The sequence below is a fragment of the Amblyomma americanum genome, chromosome 9 (assembly GCF_052857255.1).
Source record: "Amblyomma americanum isolate KBUSLIRL-KWMA chromosome 9, ASM5285725v1, whole genome shotgun sequence".
In the NCBI taxonomy this organism is placed as follows: domain Eukaryota; kingdom Metazoa; phylum Arthropoda; class Arachnida; order Ixodida; family Ixodidae; genus Amblyomma; species Amblyomma americanum.
In genome coordinates, this window is record NC_135505.1 from 128,683,197 (window position 1) to 128,705,509 (window position 22,313).

The 22,313-nt window shown below is 43.8% G+C and overlaps 1 protein-coding gene across 1 annotated transcript; it reads left to right on the top strand.

Moving 5' to 3' along the window:
* The first annotated feature begins 282 nt into the window (after positions 1-282).
* On the top strand, positions 283-21,350 carry LOC144104318 (TNF receptor-associated factor 6-like). Its single transcript, XM_077637243.1, has 9 exons — positions 283-402; positions 6,670-6,908; positions 10,057-10,161; positions 10,470-10,631; positions 11,605-11,679; positions 15,358-15,435; positions 15,535-15,615; positions 19,983-20,054; positions 21,116-21,350. Exons 2-9 carry the CDS (start codon positions 6,675-6,677, stop codon positions 21,239-21,241), a joined length of 933 nt encoding a protein of 310 aa, XP_077493369.1. The 5' UTR covers positions 283-402; positions 6,670-6,674; the 3' UTR covers positions 21,242-21,350.
* Positions 21,351-22,313: the final 963 nt, after the last annotated feature.

A 22,313-nucleotide genomic window follows, 5' to 3' on the forward strand; every position in this document is an offset into this window, starting at 1 on the left:
CCTCTTTAACTCCCCTCTTTATTCCTTCCCTTACGGCGCGGTTCAGGTGTTCGTCGAGATATGTGGCAGTTACTGCGTCATTTAGTTCCCCCTCCAAAAAAAAAAACAAATTGAAAACAAAACACTTAGGTCAGTGCGGAACTGAAAGGGGCAATGCGGGGCCCTTGGGCTAAGGCGACGAGACGAGTGGGTTGTAATGTTCTGCAGCAGCGACAGATGGCGCGACAGGTCCAGAGTAACGACTTGGTGTCTACGCGCGTCAGCCGCCTCCGTGTGTCATACTGTAGGATAAACATCCACTCAGAAGGGGAAGTGCTGTCGGAGCTTCGTTAGCGGGCGAAAAAAAGAGGACCAGACGAAGGTTTTAGTCACCAAAACGTCTGAGAAGTAGCTGCCGGACAGGTAAGTATGCAATTCTTGGTTGTAATCCAGGGTATGACGGAACGCCGTCTGGTCAGGTAGTGGCATGGTCGAACAAGTCTTGGGTCACTGGCCGATTGTCAAAATACAGTTCGCTGACGTTTCGGAAGCCCTACGGGTTCCTTCTTCACAGTTGTTCACAAGATTGTGAACAAGGAATCCGTAGGGGCTCCGAAACGTCAACTAACTGTTTTTTGACAATTGGCCAGTGAACTACGACTCATTCAAGCAATTCTTTGTTACTTCCATGACGCCTGCAAATCCTCCATTCCATTGCAAAGGGACCCCAAAAATTCTTTATGAATAAATACACTACCATTTGTTCCGTGAGACAATCATGAATATAATGGCTTTAAATGTTTTTGACGAGGCTTAGCTTTTACTCGCTTGTATGTAGTCCTCCATTTCTATAAGCAGTATGTACTTTGCAGGTGGTCCTACAACACTCCCCTCCCCTCCCCCCCCCCCCCCCCACCCGTCATACAATTCGTGCCTTCGTATTCTTGTCAACAGGCTCGAAAGCCTGCAAGTCGCATCAGTTTTACACATAGCAAGAAAGGGTGTCAGCATTTTATGCTCCAACGCATCGCTCCACAAACAATGAGAACGTTATTGACCGGAAATATTTAAAGCATGACTTCTGTGCTTAAAAAAGTATGAACAGGAGTCAAGACGGAAACACAGTGCACGCGATATGCTTCGCGCTTGAGTTGGGAGGCGCTAAACCGCCGATGCTCAGTTTCTAGGTTTCAGGAAATTTTCGTCTATTGCATAAGTCACTGAGAGTCTAAGTCACTGAGACATAAACGAAATAAAACGTGGGGAACAAACGCAGACAACTGAGCGACACACTCGTAAGCGAGTTAGGTGCGTGGCACTTCCTTATGTTCACCAGCTTGCGCGCCGCCTTAAAGAGGTGGCGATGAAAGGCACCGTTAGGGTTGGCTATCTGAGCAGCCTTCCAAGATAGCTTATTTGTGTAAACCAGATTTCTGCACCCAGTGGCCTAACAGCTACAGTATCGCTTGCTTATTGATGAGATGTATTTCAGTTTTGATTAAATACGCGTTATGTCGTTCATGATTTAAATAAATATACGCAATCAAACGTTGTGGCATGTTTATGTAGTGCAAGAGGCCCGTAGCAGAGAACATGGCGAAAACTCCTAAGGGAAGAATTTTTGGTCTTACAGCTAGGAGATTTTGTGCGTACATTCACGGGATCACCGAGGAGGCTTAAGCTATTCTATTGGATTAACGCTTACAGGCAGAACTGGTCTCACAAGGATATAATGCGATATGTCTGAGATAAGCGTTAAGAGCTGCGTAACCGACTAATAAAGGTAAAACACGCCGCAGTGCACCAAGTATTGTAGGTTCTTGTCGGTGTACCGTCGGCAGCGAAGCAAGGAAACATCTAATCATGCCATTGGTGCTTCAGGGGATGATATTTACTATACGTTTCGGACACACCTTTCTTATCATGCATATCACAGAAACAAAATATGCAAACTTACTGTACTGGGCGAAATTATGGACGGTAACTACCTTAGAGGTGCCTCACGCCTGTTCGCGCAAACGCTTCAACAGAAAACACAATATTGATTCTTTGAAGATCTTCTCCCATAGAACGAAGCCGTTTTCAGGCACAACATTGATGCTCAGTGCCGGCCGAGCTGATTGCGTGCTTAGCGAAATTTCGCCGTGAGGTGTCGTGTTTAGAGCGTTTGGACTTTGTGAATAGCAGAAAAAAAATGGTCATTTGTTATTGGTTTAATTGCATCTTTGTTGTGTTTCCGCAGAAAAAGTCGAAATCAGGCACTAAGGCAAGTAGGAACGCTCATGTAAACCAGAGAAAATTCTTTGCGATAAAACCTTCATCAACGAAAGAGAACTTGTGCTGCTGAGTCTGCAGCAACTTGCACGTTTTGCAGTCGTTGATCAAAAATCTTCCGTGCTGTAAGAAGCTACTGCACAAGGGTCATACATAACATCTCTCATTAATCACATCAGGCGTTTTCAGTGCTCCGAGCGCAGTCATCACCGAACAAAACGCTATATTTCTAGGTTGCAGCGTTGCATGGCTTAGGCAAAATTTCATGCTGGTTTGCAGAGTTCGAAGAATAGAATTACAGTTTATTTGACGTCTTTGCGGCTGGATATTTTTAAGACATGTTTAAGGCATATGCGCTTTGACACGAAACACGTGTCCTAAAGCAGCGCGCTTCTGTTATCTTCTTTCATTATTTGGCGACTGTAAAGCGGTACAATTACTGGTAAGTAGCCGGTGGTTTCTCTCGGGCAAACTGTAGTCCATTGTTGCAAAGAACATCAGGGGCGGTGCTCTGCTAGACGAAAGGGAACATAATAGAACCGTTGAAAGTGGACACCTGGGGAAGTGGTTTTGAGAGTGAGGACACTACGCGTGCGTACGGACGACTGTAGGAGCACACAGCGCCATTTCTACAAAATACTGCGACATAGACAGAGAAGCTCATTTGCAAGTCCGAATCGTCTCCGATGAGGAAAATGTGAAAAAATATACTTCTACTTATTTATTATTTCTATAGCAATGCTGCCGGTGTGAGGTAAAATTATTACAGGAAATAAAACACACAAAAAAGAAGAAAAACTGAAGCCAAGGGTAGGGGTGAGGGGAAAAAACTCGAAGTTACAAAGCATTGCAATTTCCCATTAAAATTAATGAGGAGAGCGATAAAAATGAATAAGGCTTCGCGCCTGAGGCGATAACGCCAGTCATATAATATATGAACAACAAACTGCATTTTAGGAATTTCAGGATAAAATACATGACAAAATAGGAATACAAAAATGAAACAGGAAGGGGTACAAGACTATATATATGAAAAATTGAAATGGAAATCAAAGATTAGTGAACCTTAGGCATTAAATTATATTCATTATTTTGAAACTGTACAAATTAAATGCACCAAATTCACATCAATTTAGTAGGAAGCTTAATAAAGTGCAGCTAGTGATATCGCTGCCCCGGCATATTATCAACTCAGCAGAACTGGATGCAATTCGTTTTCCACCTGTGGTGTGTAGTTGCTTTGTGATTGATTATTAAGTACTCAGGGTTCACGTTTGTTGCATTTAGTAGTTAGTTACTTGAAGAAAATGAGGTTGTTTCAGACAGTTAGTACTGCATGAGTTCTCGCAGAGTGTTTGCTGGTGTTGATAGCGTGTTTATGTAGTGTCTGTAAACAAGATGTACCTTTATAAATCAGTGTTTACTGGAGCGCTAATTATATGGAACATAAATTTTGTTCGCGCTGGTTTGCTGCAGTTTTGTAGCGTTAGCAATCCTTCACTATTTAGAAATATACTAGTCGATTCACTTTGCCTGCGCATATTCAGTAAAAACCTCCTGTCTTACACTGTATCGTTTCAACTTTTCTTGCGAGTGCTTTGTTGTAAGGAACACACAGAATTAGCTTATTCCAGTAATGATCTGATGAGCGTGTTGCAATTGTTTACGACAGATGATCTGTGCTGTCTGAACAAATCAGGTGCCTCATTGGTGGGTATGACATGACGCACCCGTGCGACAAAGCCCTAGAAGATGTTAAAACAAATGGCATATGTTTGCATCTTGACATATGTTTACATCATGTTTGCATCATATGTCTACATAAATAAAACATGATGTTTATTTGTTTCCAAACACAGAAGCTAGAACCGCTAGCTTCTGTGCATGAAAGTAGAGCGCAGTGTTTACAAACGGACGACGATGGAGCCGGGTGGAGTAGAAGGTGATATTACGGCTTTCGAGGCTGCATGTAAACAAAGGCTTTGAGAGGAGTTCACTTTTTACTGCACATCTATGATGTCGTCCCTTCATGAAGAAAAGCCGAGTATACCCTGGAGGAGAAAGCAAAACTATGAGACCTCATTTCAAAGGCGATGTATTTTTAAAACACCGCGATATGTGCGCACGGAAGTCAGCCCTCTTCTGTGGATACGCGACTCATAGGAACGCATGTAAAAAAAAAATGTTTTCTCGTTTAACAGAGCAGCCGTGATGGCGAATGTTCCTCAGCAGTTAGCGAGCTCTTTGAAGAGTAGTGTTACAAAGTATTCTACATCATTTCAAATATCTTTTAAAACCAGCGCGATAAATGCATGTTGTAAGCCGAGACATTTTCCCCAAAACCGCAATGTTCGGTGGGCCTTTCACCAAAACGCATAAGAACATCGTGGAGTCTGACTTGTTGCAGCTTGCGCTGCATTTATTCGGCAATACTACCGTTGAAGCTAGACACAATAGATAGTAGTGTAGCGTAGGCAGCTGTCGAACAGCATGATAAACCAACCGCACACATTTGCAGATAGCAGCGCAGACAACACCCTCGCCTCGGCTGCCTCTGACTCCGGCGTCCGCGCGCGTCCCCTATGTTTGTGCTCACTGTGGTGGTGTAGCGGTGCCGTTTACTGCTACTGCGCGCTGTTCGTGTATCCTGCTGCTTGACCATTGTCTTCACTGCGATATTATCTAGAGTTTAAAGTTTGAACGGCGATATCTACGGGAAAGTGCAGCGCACGCTCGAGCTTGTTTGTTTTCGTGACGACCGAGCTTGTGTGATTTGGAGAAACAGGCGCCGGATAGAGCGCCCATTGGGAATACGTCCCCTTCTCAACATACATTTATTGTCATGTTTTAAAGAGGTAGCTTCTTAATGCCGCAACCAACATTTATGAATCGTGCCCTCAAAGAACTCGCCAACTGTTACCGAACAGTCGCCGTCATGACAACTCTGTGAAGCGAGAGATATATTTCGGACAATTTTTCACGTGTTTCTATGGGTCGTGTTCCCGCCCTGTATTAACAGTGGGAAATGTTTCCTACGCGCACGTATTGCAGTGTTTTAAAAGTGCGCCGCCTCTGAAGTGACGTTTCATACTTTTAAGTTCAGTACTAGGCTGTACTCAGCCTTGGTTCACGAAACGAAGACCTCGTAGGTTTAATGCGAGATCAAAAACTGCTTAAGAAACCTTTATTTACATGCATTTTTGTGGTCCGTAACAGAAACATTTGAGAACCCTCAGTCGGCGCAGTCCCCGACAATAGACCCAAAACCTCTTCCCTACTACACAGATCGGTGTTCGTCTATGGAAAGCTAAGTTTCAATACGTGCTATTGGAGACAATATTCTCCAGGATGCCCGAGTGATGACTTTGGCTCATAGGCGCGAAGTGCGCTATTGCTCGGCTGATTTCGCTAGCGCATATTATAGAGTCCAATACCTATAGTTTAATCTCCATAAGTGGGATCTATAACCACCGGCTGATAACAAAGCAATATGCTTTTGATGCTGATGGCATGTCCTGGGCACTTTTGTCCCCCACAGTACAAGCAATAATGACGAAATTTTTGTTATGAATCTTTTCGCGCGTTTTCCGCAGTGGATGTGAATCTGGCTTCAAGTGGCTGGTGAACAATTGAATAGTCATTTGAATGTAAACCAGGAGTACCAGTTTCCTGTTTGAACATAAACACCAAACCCGCCGCGGTGGCTCAGTGGTTAGGGCGCTCGACTACTGATCCGGAGTTCCCGGGTTCGAACCCGACCGCGGTGGCTGCGCTTTTATGGAGGAAAAACGCTAAGGCGCCCGTGTGCTGTGCGATGTCAGTGCACGTTAAAGATCCCCAGGTGGTCGAAATTATTCCGGAGCCCTCCACTACGGCACCTCCTTCTTCCTTTCTTCTTTCACTCCCTCCCTTATCCCTTCCCTAACGGCGCGGTTCAGGTGTCCAACGATATAAGAGACAGATACTGCGCCATTTCCTTTCCCCAAAAAACCAATTATTATTAATTATTAACATAAACACCAACATTAAAATGCTTTACACCCTATGTTACTAGCAAATAATTCAAGGATCCTGGCTTTGTATACAGCACCTGCGGCACTACTCAAAGTGTGAAGACAGCGGTATGTCTTGCCGTCTGTGGCTTGTTGGCAGCGTGAGGTCAATATTCTTAAACGCATGGCAGCAGCTACCGTGGTTATTATATTCTGGAATGTGTCGTGCAAACTCTGTTCTTAAATCTGCGGCCATGAAAAAGGACTACGACTAGCGGCATTTCTGCATCAGCAGCATCTAAAAGCCAAGGAAAAAAAGTGATGACCATTGAGGCTAGTTGTAGCAACCTGGCTACGACCATGGTTAAATAATGACAAATTATTTGACCCTGGATTGCCTCTTACATGTGTTCTCATTACGCAGCTCCCATGGTAGTCCAGCGTCTTGGAGTGAAAGATGTCACTGGTACATTCGGTGAGGAGCTGGTGCTATTCTTGACACCGGTTCCAGAAAATTTGTTGTGCTCTGAGTGCACTAGTTTAGCGGAAGAGATGAGAAGCGACTCCAAAGGGCACGTGTTTTGCAACCCATGCCTCAGAAAGTTGGACAAAGGCGGCTGCTTTCGATGCAGGCGAGACGGAGCAACGGAGCTGATTCACAAGGTGTGTTCTCACTGGTAGTGTATCCTTTTGGCCACGGTGGCGCTGTCACAAGCAGTCAAATTTTCTACTTGATCTACTTATATGAGTACAATACCAATTATAATAGTGATAACACTTGGCTCCTTAGCATTCCTGGTGGCCGTGGGCGCATGCAGGAACTCCGTGAAAAAAACGAACTTCACTAGGAAAGTATTCATGAATCGTACTATCTTATTCATAAGGGAAATAATTTTCTGCGAAAGAAACAAAATTACCAAAAAAAGTATTCACAAATGATGACAGAGAATGTCATGCTGGTAGGAATGTGAAGCATTTTTTTATTTCTCTAAGAGAAACGCAGACATAAAAAGAAATGTAAAAGCAGTGTGCATCCCAAAGTTTGTAGCATTTCTTGAACACTGCTATTTTTAAATATTACTGTATAAAAGTGTGCTCATAGACAGCAAATCAGAGGCACGGGAATGATTTAACCGACATATGTACTCTCCAATTATCGGCATTCCAGCACAGGGAACAGCGCACATCAATGATTTAGACCCAGAGCGAGAAGGTCCCGTGGCCATATACGTAACTCTTCGTACTATGGGGAGCCTGTTCCGCTGATACATCCGTGTGTATGCCTGCCCTGGAAGCAACCACTGTGAAACTGATTCTGAGCAGTGTGAATAATTTCTCAATTAGCCTTCATAAAACCTGTCGACTGTTTGCGAAGAGTATTCATGGTTAGAAAAATAGCAATCACTTTAAAAAATTCAATAAATTGAACTTTTGGCTGTACAGTTGTTAAGACTGTGCGAAAGCTGCGTTTAATGATGTTTTGAAACCATTGTAACCGATCAGACAAAGGAACGAAATGGCGTATGGCCTGTTTTCCTTTTCTTAAATTTTATTGCAGCTATTCAATATAAGTAGGGCTTAGCAGAACATAGGTGTGACGAATAATCATAACGTACATGTCTACTCAGAGTGCAATGCGTGGCTTTTGCATTCTCCAAACCTTACATGGTCGCTCAAGCGGTTGTCACAAATATGATCAGTGTGGTTTTTACGGACGTCGTATGTGTTCTGTCCGTATTTCTCCCTTATAACCATGACGTTTTATGCTGCAGCTGGCACCGGACAATGTTTATTGTGCGTATATAAAACAGGCCTCTGTTCTTCAGCTGGCGTAGTTAGGTTGATGGCAATGATGATAGTGACTATGCTGGCGTATGTAGGCTTTTAAGATTTCAAAGCTGTACATGGATATTAGGACGCCGTAGTGTAAGGCTCCGATGGATTTAGACTACTTAGTCCGAACATGCACCGACTCCGCATAGCACATAATTTTTTCTCGCTGAAATGAGCGTGCCGTGGCTGGGGTTCGATCCCGCTACCTTGTGCTCAGCAGCTGAGCTACTGGGGCTACTCCGCCGCCGCTGAGCAATCATAGAGTTTCGTACTATTAAATAGAGGGAAAGCAGGAGGCGCTGCACCTCAGCCGCCATGGGCGCTCAAAGCATCATGGAGCGATGAGCTACTTGGTGCGGGACATTTGGTTTTTTTCAGGAACAGAGAGTGGTGTTACTGAGATGTCCCGTTCCGTCCACGGCTCAGACGACTTTGGCGCAAATGTAGTGCGCAAAAACCATAGTAGTGAAAACGCAACTGCACACGACGCCAATAAAAGGTTTTTGGTTTCTGATGTGCCATAAAAAACAGCTTAAAGTACTGAGGGGACAAACATTTTTTCAACGACAGGTTTCTTTTTAAAAAAGCGCCTGTTAAGTACGAAACGTTGGTTTTGTTGTCTGTAGTACTTGGCCAATATGAGAGCAAGCCATCGCTTATTCTGGGCGAACTTTATATTTACATGCTTTTCTGCTCGTTTGTAGCAATTTATAGACAGGATATTGCTTGTTAGGACATCCTTGATTATTAAGCAACGTTTGTTTTTCATTATATTTTTGTCCAAAAGTTGCGGTATTGCAGTCGGTAGCTCTCCGCCCCATGATGCTTAGAGCGCCCATGGTGGCTCAGGTTGTCTCGAGGAAGTTCCCTGCAAACTCCCATAGGCGGGCGCCAGCTTTCCCTCTAGTTAACAGCAAGAAACTCAGTGTGCTCAAGCACCCTTTGAGTTTCTCTACTCACTAAGGGATGAAAGAATATGGAGAAAGTAAAATTGAAAACAAATATGTGGGTCGGTTGCTCTGATTTGGAGACGTGGTATTTTTATATTCTCTCCGCCGTAAACGCATATGCGATATATTCTTGAACTTCAACTGTCACTTCACGTCCGATGGCAGACAGGACACCATTTGCGGTCTTGAGAGCCAGGGGAATGATGCTGGCTGGCTTCTGATTCAGGAACGCACTAGACTTTCAGGTGCATCGCAGGTTAAAGTTTTGCTATAAAATATTCTCAGGAGATTTTGACTGCCAAAAAACGTGGGAAGTGTTCCTGCCACAGCGACCAAAGAAGAATACACACTGGCTGCATAGATTCAGATACGAAAACAAAAGGTTATTTCTGCTGGTACAATGCTGGAGTTCTTAGCCTACAACAGCTTGCTAAAGTTGAGTCTTCATTCTGCACCTATTTTAGTACCTCTAGGCTGCAGTCTCTCTTGGGGTACCGCTGAAAAGAAATTCAGAAAGTGAAGGGCAGAAATCCTTATTGCTTTTGAGAGATGCCTTCAGAACGTACTGTTAACCAGAACTTTCAAAATCCCTTATTCACTACCCACCACCATGGGCCACCTCACTATTGCAAGAGCTGAATGCTGCTGGATGCACTGGTATACATGAACCGTAATACAAGCTTTTACTACGAAGTAGGGGCAAAATTGAGTCAACAGTGCGATTATGTGCAAAATTATTTCAACCAACTTGTGATTTAAGCTACACTGCACAAGGATGCAAGACTGGGCGAGTAGGAGTGGTTTCACGTTGAAAAAGCGGCTAAAAAAAGACGACGACTACATGAAACCAACATACAACCACTCCAAATCACCCAGTCTTGCATCCTTATGCAGTTCCTTTTTTGCGCAACATGTTTTTTTCCCGTTCTAAAGAAAAGAAAAGCGCTCGTTTGTGCTTCCTTTCTTCCGGCGCCGTTGGTTTTGCCCTGTTTTTCCAATATGTAAAGTTATACTATGTTCTCTGGTAGATGACGCCCTGCAACGACAACTATAGGAGGGCTTTGGAATTTGAAGTAAAGTGTCCGAAGGAAAATTCTGGCTGCCAGTTTCGTGGAAAACTACGGGAGCTCAAAGTAAGTAGGCAGAAATCCATCCTTGTTGCCTTAAATCTCATTAGTTTCGATGTAGGAAATGTGGAGAGAACCGCGAAAAGACGGATTAAAATGCTGAGTAAACATTGGTGTTCCTTAAAAATTGTCACAATTTCTGCATTGAATTGTGATGTGAGGACGAAGTGCTTTTATTTATATATAAATGAAATTCAGCTTTATAATATGAACGTGATAAGCTTACCACACAATATTTCTCTCTCCTTTTCCCACTGCTTTCTTAAGAAAGTTTCTAATGTCGAAAGGTTTCAACCCTTTGAATCTTTTCCAAGGACCACCTGCCGTCCTGCAAACCACGCAAACTGAAAGTGTGTACCCAGTGCTTTAACGTGCTCGGGGACGAAAGTTTGGCCGCGCATGTGAAAGGTTCCTGTCCGAAAAGAGTCATCAGATGCAAGTATGGCCGCAAGGACATAGAAGCCTGGAAAATAAGCGTGAGTAACTTCTTTGTCAGCAGCCTGGGCTCTGAATCAGCCAGCTGTCAATTACATTCCATCAAACAGGTTCAACTTCTTGCAGTTTTTGTGCGGACATTTCCTGCTCTGATGGATAGTAATATGCCCAGTGACATCGATATTAGTTCGCTGAAAAGAGAGCTCAGCTCTCTTTTAATTCAATTACTTTGTAACACCCGGCATGGGTAATATGAAGTCAAATATAATACTACTTTTGGAAAAGTTTGGGACGCTGTTGCTTTAGTTTCTCGAAGTCAAAATTTCAAAGTCGTTCAAAGTTTTCTTGAGTGCCCGTTGATATCATTTTATCCGCCGGCACGTGACTTGCGGTAGTGGTGGTGATGAGAACTTTATTTGCAGTAGTTGTTTCTAATAATTTTATTTTGCATTGCCAGATTTCCTTCATTTTCAAACACAGTTTTCTCTTTGTCATTCGCTTAGTGTGTATTCTAGCCCTCTTAAAGTAGCCTGATCCTTCGTTGTCGGCTTTCATATTGTTGGTGACCTTGTGTAAAAAAAACCGTTGAATAAAAAATAAAATAAATTGTACTTTTTAAGCAGTGTCCTGTTGTGAAAATTAATCCTGACACGAACACGCGGTATTTAAATCTAAGATTTTGGGCATCAAAAACGAGAGATGAAAACTCGTTTTTCAGCAGTGTAGCTCTAGCATGCGCGCAAACACTTACACGTAGATCATCAATATTTACTCCACAAATGCAGCTACTGATTTTGCTCTAGCAAATTCATATAGCTTGCATTTTTTGTCTCCTAATTCCTTAATGAATTTTTTTGACAGTTTTTTTTCGGGGAACGGAAATACGTATAGCTTCCGACGCAGGTGTGCGCCCCAAATAAGTTTAGTGAAATATACAACACCGGGGATACTAGGCTTCTATTATACACAAAAATGGCCTGGTAATATTTTATTACGCGGATATTTCTGTAACAGGTCCACCATGAGCAATGTGATAGCAGGCCCGCAATCTGTGAGTACTGCAAGATGGCTGTCGAGTCTTACATCAAGGTAAGCTCATTTTATTAAACATAGAAGACGTGTAGTAAGCCGATGCTTGTCATTGTTAGCACTCTCCATATCCTTCAGAGCTTCGGTCCTACTGGTGCAAATATTACTAGCACGCATGAAAGGCGGCTTTTGCGAGTAGATATGTCCTCCAGCAATGACATCATTTCACCATGAGACATTACTTCATGTTAGTCTCACTTTCCCCTCTACAATCCCGAGCCACCCATTGGAATTGCATCCGGTTTACCCGTGCAATTCGTTGACGAATTTCATGACGCCGTTCACATAATTACTGTACGTTTTCCGAGCATGCCCATTCCATTTACTTGCGACTTTAACTACCCTAGTATGATGTCGACCTATGCAGCGCATTACCTTAGCCCTTTCTCGACAGAGTGCTACAAGTTTTTGATGGCGTGTTTGGACGTGTCACAGCTAGTCTCTAGACCAACTCGAACTGCTTCACCAAAACTTCTAATGTTTTAGATCTTGTTCTAATTAAAGTACAGCATCCTATCTCTTCGGTCTTGCATCTACCTGTCCTCAGTGGTCATTCCTTGCTTCATTTTTGCGTACAAATCTCTGCTTCTATCCACTTAAATCAAAGCAAGCACATTACAGATTACAAACGCACTGACGTTAAGGCTATTAACTGCGAACTAGCTCTTTTTCTGAACGAGTACTTACGGGGTTTTCTCAGCGTTCTGTTGACACTAACTGGGGAATTGATTAAGGAGGCCGTCGAAGGTGTTGCTAACGCTTTTGTACCGCTAAGGTCCATGAGGTGTTACAGGGAAATGCTCTGATTTAATAGTCTCTTAAAAAGGCTCTGCATTTAGAACAAGCTTACTTTAGAATAAGCCTACTTTCTTGCGGCAGCCGAGCACACAGCTACGCGAAAACAGGCGAAGGACTTTTTCTTAAGCCACAATTAGGCTTCTATGCTAATCAAGACTCCTAAACAATTCTGGAAATTCTGGAACAATTCTGGAAATAAACATTGCCCTGGCAACTTTCGTCCTTTATTGCTCACTAGGATTCCGTATAAAATGATGGAACTTGTCATATACTCCAATCTTATTTCTTTTTAAAATCGAATTACCCTTTCGACTTAGCCCAGCATGAATTCCGTAAGTCAGTTTTATGCGATACCCAGCTAATATGTTTCCCACATGACCTTCATTCCATCCTTGAACGCTGGTCTAAGGCTGACTGCATAATTGTTTACTTTTTCAAGGCGTTTGACTAGGTCTCTCACAAGCTTCTCTTTCTCAAATTAAGTAATCTTAAGATAGACCCTAAGGTACTTGGATAGCTGAACGTTTTTCTTTTAAACCGTTAACTGTTAGTAATAGCGAACAACATTGGTTCACATTTTTTACCCGTCCGTTCTTGGGCCCGGCCTCTCTCTTGTCGATATAAATAACCTATCGCATAACATTTCTTCTTCAATTATCTCTTTGCTGATGACTGCCTTACATACCTAAAATGATCATAATTATGTCTCTAACCTCCACTACGACAATAACAGTGTTTTGGATTTCTGTAATTTATGGAGTAGGAAACTAAATATTAATAACTTTAGGCGTGTGCACATTTCTCGTAGTTCAAATGCATCTTCTACTTAACACATTAACAATGTTTCTCTTGAAACTGTGTTATTACTATTAGCACCAGGGTGTTTACGTTTCTTCTAACTTATCTTCGTAAACACATGTTGACTATATCACAAATAACGCTAACCTCATGCTTGTGCGCCTTCGCAGAATTTTCTCTCGTACAAGTTCATTTACATTATTGCTTTATTAAGCACTGGTTCGCTCTAAATTAGAATATTCTGCATCTATCGGGAGTTTTGGTATTGATTCGCTCTATTCCGATTTCGAAGTTGTGCTGCACCGCGCCTGTCGTTTTAAAGTTTCAAACTATCACCGGACAGGTAGCCTAACTGCAATGAAATAAAGTTTGTTCCTTCCATTGCTATGTGAAACAGGTATCTGAAAGAAAATTATTAACAAGACCATCTTACTTATCAGCACGTATTGATCACCCACAAAAAGTTGGGATACCATCTTAATTGTCACACAAGATGTTTTAATGACATACCTAAAACTTGTGTCAGCTGGAATCCCTTTCCCCATGACATCGCTTTCATAACAGATAATAACGCATTTCGTAAAGCCATTGTTTCTCTCTGAATTTGTATATGCTTGTTACAGTCTAAATGTTGCCCCGACTGCCTGAACATTGCTTGTAATGTATCCCCGCAGCATTTATAATGCCATTTCTGCCTTTGTGTTTAACCTTTTTCTATGTACTCGTGCTTTCTTTTGTTTCTCTTTCTATTGTTGCTGTTTGTATTGTTTCTATATGTATACACACTCCTCACTCTAATGCCCCCCGCGCCATGAGGGTACGAAAATAAATAAATACCCTGTATACATGCATCGGGTCCCGCTTGCGCCACCTTGAGATTTTTTTCCTTACTCTACATTTCTTTTCTGCGGTGAAAAACAAGACAAAACAACAAAGATGACTGCATCTGCGTAAAGGTATTTCCTTAGGCTTATTGTTCGATTCAAACAATTTATGCCGGTGTTTCTGTGCGTAACCTGGTTGAATTTATTTATCGCGCAAAATTAAAAAAAAACATTATGGGCGTTCATATATTGTGACGAGGCAAATATGCAACAGAGGCTTTAAAGTGTCTCGCCTACTCTCTCTTGCGATCCACGTTCTCTACATAATGGATCCAAGTCGGCCGCTCGCAGCGCTGAGTCCTGGCTTCTTTTTCTTCCAGCGGTCGTCTCAGCCGCTACAATTCGTCATGCCCGGCTGTGGCAATAACTTCGCCAGTCGATATTGCAGAAGCATGCACTGCACACAGGGCTTAGAGCAGTATGAGGCGCTGAGCTGATCTAGCTCGTCGATGACGTCACGCAACAAACTAAACCATTCCCCCTTCCCTCGGCGCTTCCTCCTCGCACTTCTCCGGTAGGGGCGCTCGGGTGTTGTGGAAACGAAAAAGTGAAGGTTACTAGGGCCAGAGGCGGCCATTGTACGGTCGCCTTGAAAACAACTGGAGGACGCTTAAGCTTCGCCTTTAAGAGTGGAACGCGACAGCGTGTAGCTAACACGGCTTGAGAGATTCTTGTGGTAGCCACGAGCGTGATAGCCATGGATGCGCTTAACTTTGCATAAGAAATATGGTCTTTCTCATCAGATGAAGCTGATGTAATCGCTGATAATAATAATAATAATATTAATAATAATTGGTTTTTTGGGGAAAGGAAATGGCACAGTATCTGTCTCATATATCGCTGGACACCTGAACCGTGCCGTAAGGAAAGGGATAAAGGAGGGAATGAAAGAATAAAGGAAGAAAGAGGTGCCGTAGTGGAGGGCTCCGGAATAATTTCGACCACCTGGGGATCTTTAACGTGCACTGACATCGCACAGCACACGGGCGCCTTAGCGTTTTTCCATTATAAAAACGCAGCCGCCGAGGTTGGGCTCGAACCCGGGAACTCCGGTTCAGTAGACGAGCGCCCTAACCACTGAGCCATCACGCGATTCCGTTTTTTGTGAATATTTCCCTGCCCCCTAGAAGCCTGCTTAATGCTAGCCGCACAAACAAACGCCTGAATATGGTGCTCTAAGTGAGATTGTGTATTGCAGCTCCAGAATGAACACCTTGCTGCGTGTCCCGCAATACCGATGGCTTGTTGTTTCAAGGAACTCGGCTGCAGATTTCAGGTAAGCGAAAAATGATGGAATAGTAAAGTCGCTGTCGACGAAAAATGTTGGGTGAAAAAAATAATTGAGTGGTTTCGCCTTGCATATTTCTTAATACAGGGCACAAAGGCCCTGCATGCGGAGCACATGAAAAGCGAGAATCATATGGAGCTTTTGGCTAAAGCTTTGATAGAACTAAAGGTAAGGAAGGGATAAGTATTCTTGCTCTGTCAGTTTTCTTATATTGTTTAAAGGTGCCTTCTATTACAGCGAGTTGAGTAACACTGAGTGATGTTTGGACAATAAGTGGCAAATCTGTAAAAAATGCTGGCAATAGTGAAAACCTATCGGAAAATTATTGTGAAATCTGGCTTTATACGGCCAATGCAACTGATTTTTCAGCTGGCCAGCTTATGCGATAAAAAGGTCAAGAAGACAACTATAAGATCGAAAAGTTAAATTCAACAAAATAATTGTGCTGGGCGCAAATTATTCAAAACAGCGATAATGGTGACAAATTTAAGCATACAGTTTCTTGAAAATACACGCACACTTCACTGTTAAGAAAGGAACTAAATTGAAACCAGTCATTAATGTATTTTGTGTGGGGATAAACATCCGCACGCTGCATTGTTTTTTCAGGATGTAATTTACAACTACACATTGACCTCTCCACCTCGGCACATTCTTATCTGTTCGGCCATCCAACCACACTACTATAAAAATGTCCTAGAATACACCGGAGAAAGATGTAGGTCTAAGTGCAGTACGAGCCAACGGCCCATTGGCGCGCAACCGGAAGCCTTCTTGGCTGAGAGAGAGAGTGCACTTTAATGAGCAGCTTCATGGGTAACCGTTAAGTGTGCAGTGCTCTTTCCGCACGAGGGCCAGCTGCTCTTTCAGCTGGGTCCAGGTTATCCAAGAGTACCAATAAGGAGGTGATGGGTTGGGGTAATGTAGTGACTGTATGAATAATTGCATTAAAATGTACAGTGGGAGATGTTGGCATACTGATCTGGGCAGTTGGGATACGCAGGTGTGGGCCACTTGGGCTACACGTATGCCCTAGCCGGAGTATAGAGGATTTTAAGCTGAATTGGGCAGGGGACTTGAATAGATGACAGAGAATTAGCAGGGGGTTGATGAAACGATGCGCGTATTTTCTCGATGGTTTTTCAGCGAATGTTGCCGTGGCTGCGATATTCAAGAGCATACAGACCGGTGGACAGGTATGGCCAGGGAATCACAGGTGCCCCACTGTAAAATTTCACTGGCGAGTAATCTGTCAGCTCATTCCTCGACACCTAGCGTGACCAGGGGACCGTCTAATTCACACATCAGTGGTGTATCTCCAGAATTTTTTTTTGCATTTATTGCCTTCTAGTCACATTGACATGACAACTGCATTATTGAAACCAAGAATCAGATCGCCTAAATAACTGCTGGTTCAGCACACATGGCACACATGGCCACCTATCATGGTTAAAGAAGACTAAATAAAGGTCAGTGAAGAGGGCACCAGAGAAATGGAAAACCAGAAAAGTAGAACGTGGTTACCGCAGTAGTGAAATGACACACGCTGAAGAAGAAGACGAAGCGGCGGCAACAAAAAATTTGGAGGACGCTTAAGCTTCGTTTCTAAGAGTATGACGCGACAGTGTTGCAGCGTTTCCAAGGGGTGCACGGAACGCCATCGCCCGTTCGGCGCGACGCGTGGCCCGTTGGACAATTTAAGGAAATGACGCCTGTCCCACATATCTCGGTGGACACACGAACAGGGCCGTAAGGGAAGGAAAATGAAATGAAAATTGGTTTTAAGGAAAGTAAATGACGCCTGTGTCACAATTCTCGCTGGACACCCGTATCGCGCGTAAGGGAAGGAAAATCTCTTCCCTTACGGCGCGATTCAGGTGTCCGCCGAGATGCGCCATTTTTCGCTTATGGCCAACGCCGCCGACGCCGACGACACCGGCTTTTCTGCGACACGAGCTCCTTAACGCTGTAGCGTTAAAACGGATTTTGCTGACATGGCCAAAAGGAGAACCTTACTTGAGCAGTACGAGGACGGCCGACTCTCCAGCCTCGGCCCTGGAGTGCGTTCTGAGCCGGCGCTTGCACGACTGCTCCCTCACGAGTACGAAGGGGCTTTGGGGGAACTTGCGCTGAAGTTTGCGGTGCCGATTGCAGCGCCATAACACACTGCCTTGCGAGAAGAGCAAGCAGTTTTGGGTAGTACTCTTAGAACTTTTCCGCGCCACCTTCAGGCGCTTATTAGCGTGAGCCTCCGCACTCTGTCGAAGCCGCACGTGCCGTGCGTCAGCTATCTAGGCTACGCCGAGGGAAGCTAGGCAATGAATGCTGTCAGCCAAACGCGGGTATTTAATCGCGCAGAATGTGTTCTCGTGTTTGCAGCGGCCCTAGTGGCTGACAAAAGCAGTTTTGAGCCACCGAATGGAACAATTGCAGTGCCACATTGGCTGCGCAGGATCCCCATAGGGGTTACACCTGTCACGGCACCGCGCCGTAGACATCATGTAAGGTTCCTGCTTTAATCCCGGCAGATGTCTCGCTTACAGCGCTCACGTCGGCGGCTTCTAAGACGCACTATAACGCGTCAATGGTAACGACACTTATCAACCAGGCCGACCATGCGCCGTGCAAAGCGTCACATTTGGTGTGGTTTTGTTGGCAAGAATGGGAGGTCGATACCCTGACTGCAGCATTATGCGTCGGAATTGAACAAAGAGCTGGCTGTTTGCCATTTGGGCATTAAGGCTGTCCTTCGTTCAAGTCCTTCGAGATCGCTTTTTTGGCGTTCCTTTGAAATGCCTTGAATAATCTTTCTCTGTGTTATTTGTGTGTTTGGCTGCGTCCTCGTGCGCATAAAATGTCTGCGCTCGTGCAAACGCTTGCATACTCGTTCGTTCTATTGGCTTGGCCAGCCTCAGCTCGAACGCATAACAGCGCCGGGAAAAAGAAAGGAGGAATAAAAAATAAAGGTTATCTGAAACTGTCAGAAATGATGATAACATTGTGTAGACGTGACAAAGAGTCAGTTCGGCAGTATATATACGAGGAGGCTGCTGCGGGCTTCAAATTTTTCTTTGCTCGCGCCAAAGTATATTTAGTCGAGTTAAAATTTAAGCATTGCAGGCATCGAAGTTGGTGTGGATTATGACCCACCTCACGTATTTTTATCTTGAAGGCCTTGATCCTTAATGTATGTCTTAATCTCAGGGAAAACTCATTTTCTGCGAACTTTGCAAGTCATTTTCTTAACAAGTATTTGGTTTACCAATTTTAATTAATTTTTGCGCGAGGTACTGCAACGGGTGAAAGCAGCAAAAATTTTGAGGCTAAAATGCTACAGTCGTTTACATGAATAAATTATTAAATCCCCGCATGTATTTCTTTTTTACTGAGCCATGAAAACGTCGAGAACTCTTGCATCCCTTCAATAATGCAGTCAGCTTAAAGAATAAGGCAAGCGAAATATTGGCAATTAAGATTTATTATTGTAACCTGTTTCACATCTGATTTCGAGAAAAATGCTTCGTTGTAACTCTATTCACATATTCGTTAACTAGCCCAGTTTCTTTTTTTTCAAAAGAATCGGCTGTGGTTGCTTTTGTGGTCTGGGACGTTTCGCGTGGAATGGCTCAGCCTGATGCCACGCAGCTGGCAAATCTACTTCTGCATGGCTCTAAGTAGGCGACGCACTCCTTCTGACGTGCGCGCTGATACGCCTTAGCAGTATGACGCGATAGCTGATGGGTTAACGCCCATATGTGCAATATTGGTCCTCATGCCATTCCAGGCGCTGTGGTGCAACGGTTGAGTGGTGCGCCACTATCCCGTGATGGCAGGTGCTGCCACCCGTGGAATTTGTCCGAACGACGTTGCTCTTTTCGAGCAATCTCGCGCGACCAATCGTTATATAACGGACACCTGCCAAGTTGCATGTAGACGCCATCTTTTATGGGTACTATCGAGTGTGACCGCACGCACGCACGCACGCACGCACGCACGCACGCACGCACGCACGCACGCACGCACGCACGCACACACACACACACACACACACACACACACACACACACACACACACACACACACACACACACACACACACACACACACACACACACACACACACACACACACACACACACACACACACACACACACACACACACACACGCACGCACGCACGCACGCACGCACGCGCACACACACACACACACACACACACACACACACACACACACACACACACACACACACACACACACACACACACACACACACACACATTTGCCGAAAAAACAAATTACGTTAAAAACGGAATTTTGTTTCTTTGATGGGTGCCACACTGGGTAAATGCGCAGCAGCTTACCTCGCTTACCGCTGAAAGCTTCAAAGGTTACTGTACGTAATTAGTGCCATTTGACGAAAATATCTGCATAAAGGGTGAAAATTCAGCCGCATAATTTGTAAAGGGCAGATTGAAAAAAATTCGTTCATATGAAGGAATCCTGTCATTGAAGCAACGCTTTTGTTTTCTACAGAATCCACATCAACAGAACAAGATTTTGTCTGCGGAAGTTAAAGATCTTAAGAGACGTCTGAATGCTTTGCAGGTAAGCTGAGCGTAAGTTCTGAGACTAGACCTTTTAATTTTTAAACAGGTAAACGCCTTTTGTTATCATAATTTTCGATACAAATCCACATTATAGAGGAAAGACAACACAGTTTAATTTTAAGTAGTTCCTCATTAAAAATCTCAAATCGTTGAGCAAGGATTTGAACATTCAAGAGGCATTTAGAACAAAGACAGTGGTCATGAAGGGTGAACCTTTTGTGAATTGCCAGATGTTTGCTTTAGGCTACCCTTCAAGGCAAGTAGTTTGCTTAGCATGGTAGGTTTGGGTTTCTTCCGTTATATCTGAGTCATGATTTTTGAGTCTTCAAAGGACTTTGAGATTTTAATGAGCTCCACTGATTCAAGCCTGCTATATAGTAAAGACGCTGGGACGATATGGGTTTCATGCTCTGCCGCACCAGAAAAGCAAATAAATAATAGCAATAACTGATGTGGGTGGTAAACGAAAAGCAGATAAGGTTTCCTTTTTTCTACTGCAGCGAGTACATGCCTATGTGCTCTGAGGGCCTTCAGTAACACTGACTGCGCAATATGCATTGAACTTCAAATGACCTTTTGGAGGAGTATCTAGCTGCGCATTTAAGCAAAGGCTTGTCTCAGTTGATGCTGCACTTGATCGCCCCTACTGCCCGAATAAATACGGGTGAGAGCGCAAAAAGGTCAGAAAAAAATTCGACACTCGGAACAACTTGCCATAGCAGTGCTTGGTGTCAAAACTGGTCGCCTGGCTGGTGATGTGGCGCAGACAAATGTGATCCCATACCTCCAGGAGCTGGATGGTGGGGCTTTTGGGCGAAACGGCGAACGACCAACAAATTCGCAACTTTGCCATTGATTCCCGCCATTGATCGAACACTCCCGGGCTGGTTGTTCACGCTTCAGCTCCGTCTAGCGCACTTAGCCATGCCTTCAAAAAAGCGTAAAGTCTATGCAGCGCTAGTTTCTTGACTGATTTCAATTAGTTCAATAGCTGTAAGCAGTTATTAGTCGTGACGTGCGGGATTACGCTTACTGCTACGCGCCATTCGGTTTTCGCAGGAATCTCAAGCAGCAGCTTTGAAGAAGCAGCAAGAATCGGATGCAAGGATCAGGTCCCTAGAAGCTGAGAATGCCGCCCTTCGGCAGCCGCTTTGCAATCTTCTGGATGAAATAGCCGGACTGTAGTAGGGCATAAGCCTCCACGAAATGTGCTTGGAGTCGTTTGTGTTTAACTTCTCATTTGATCGATTAATCTCTTGCAGTCAATAAATGTTTTCCCATACTTCGGAAGTGACTGGTTTTTTTTTTTTTTTGGGGGGGGGGGGGGGGGGGGTAAAGGGCCTGTATTTAAGCCACAGATATCGGTGGTATCCAAAAGCGGAAAACGCGTTTGTGCTGTAGGCTGCTCCTCCTCACAATTCTTGGCTGACTTTGGGATATCTATTAAACTTCTATTCACCATTGCAATGGCCTCTGCTCCTAATGAGGATTTAGTAATTCATGCAGCAGCGGTGGTGTAGTGGTTTGAGAAAACACCTCGCATGCCGGAGGTGCGGCGTTCTATCCTCGGTTACACCGGGTATCGACTGGTGGTACAATAGGTACAACATTTCTGCTGGCCTAATGCTAGGCTTCTTGAGGGTGAAATGTTTGGGAAATGGCTCTTTGACTCCACTTTGAGAAGAAGAAAAGTAACTTGTGCCATGGTGGTCTTTGGTCTTAGATGCCCTCACGCCATAGAGAATCTGAATCGCCAACATTTAGTAATACTATATCGTCAGAATTCTACTTGTTTTCATACACTCCTTTCCATATGAACTCTGGAAAATGGTACAATATTTTCATCTTTGAAGACCAACGAACGTCCTAAGGGTGTGCTGTTTAATATGATTGAAACTACCTTGTTTACTTAACGTGAAACAACCTCTTGTCTGATTAACCATGTAACTGAATAAAAAATCTGAGGCATAAATCGCATGACAATTCTTTTAGAAGGAGATTGCGGTTTGTAGAAACTTCTTTGAACAAAAGTCTGATGCATAACATTCGTTGGTACAGAATTGATAAATTTTTCGCATTTATTCGTATACACAGCTTTTAATAAAATGTTACTAGAGAGTTAGGAGACATTATGGCTTATGATAATGAAATGTCCCATAAACCTCGAGTGTCATTGGGTTGCACATGAGGGATAAATTGTACATTAAGTAAAGATTCACAATCGCAACACACGTTAGCTTGTTATGCGAATAATTTT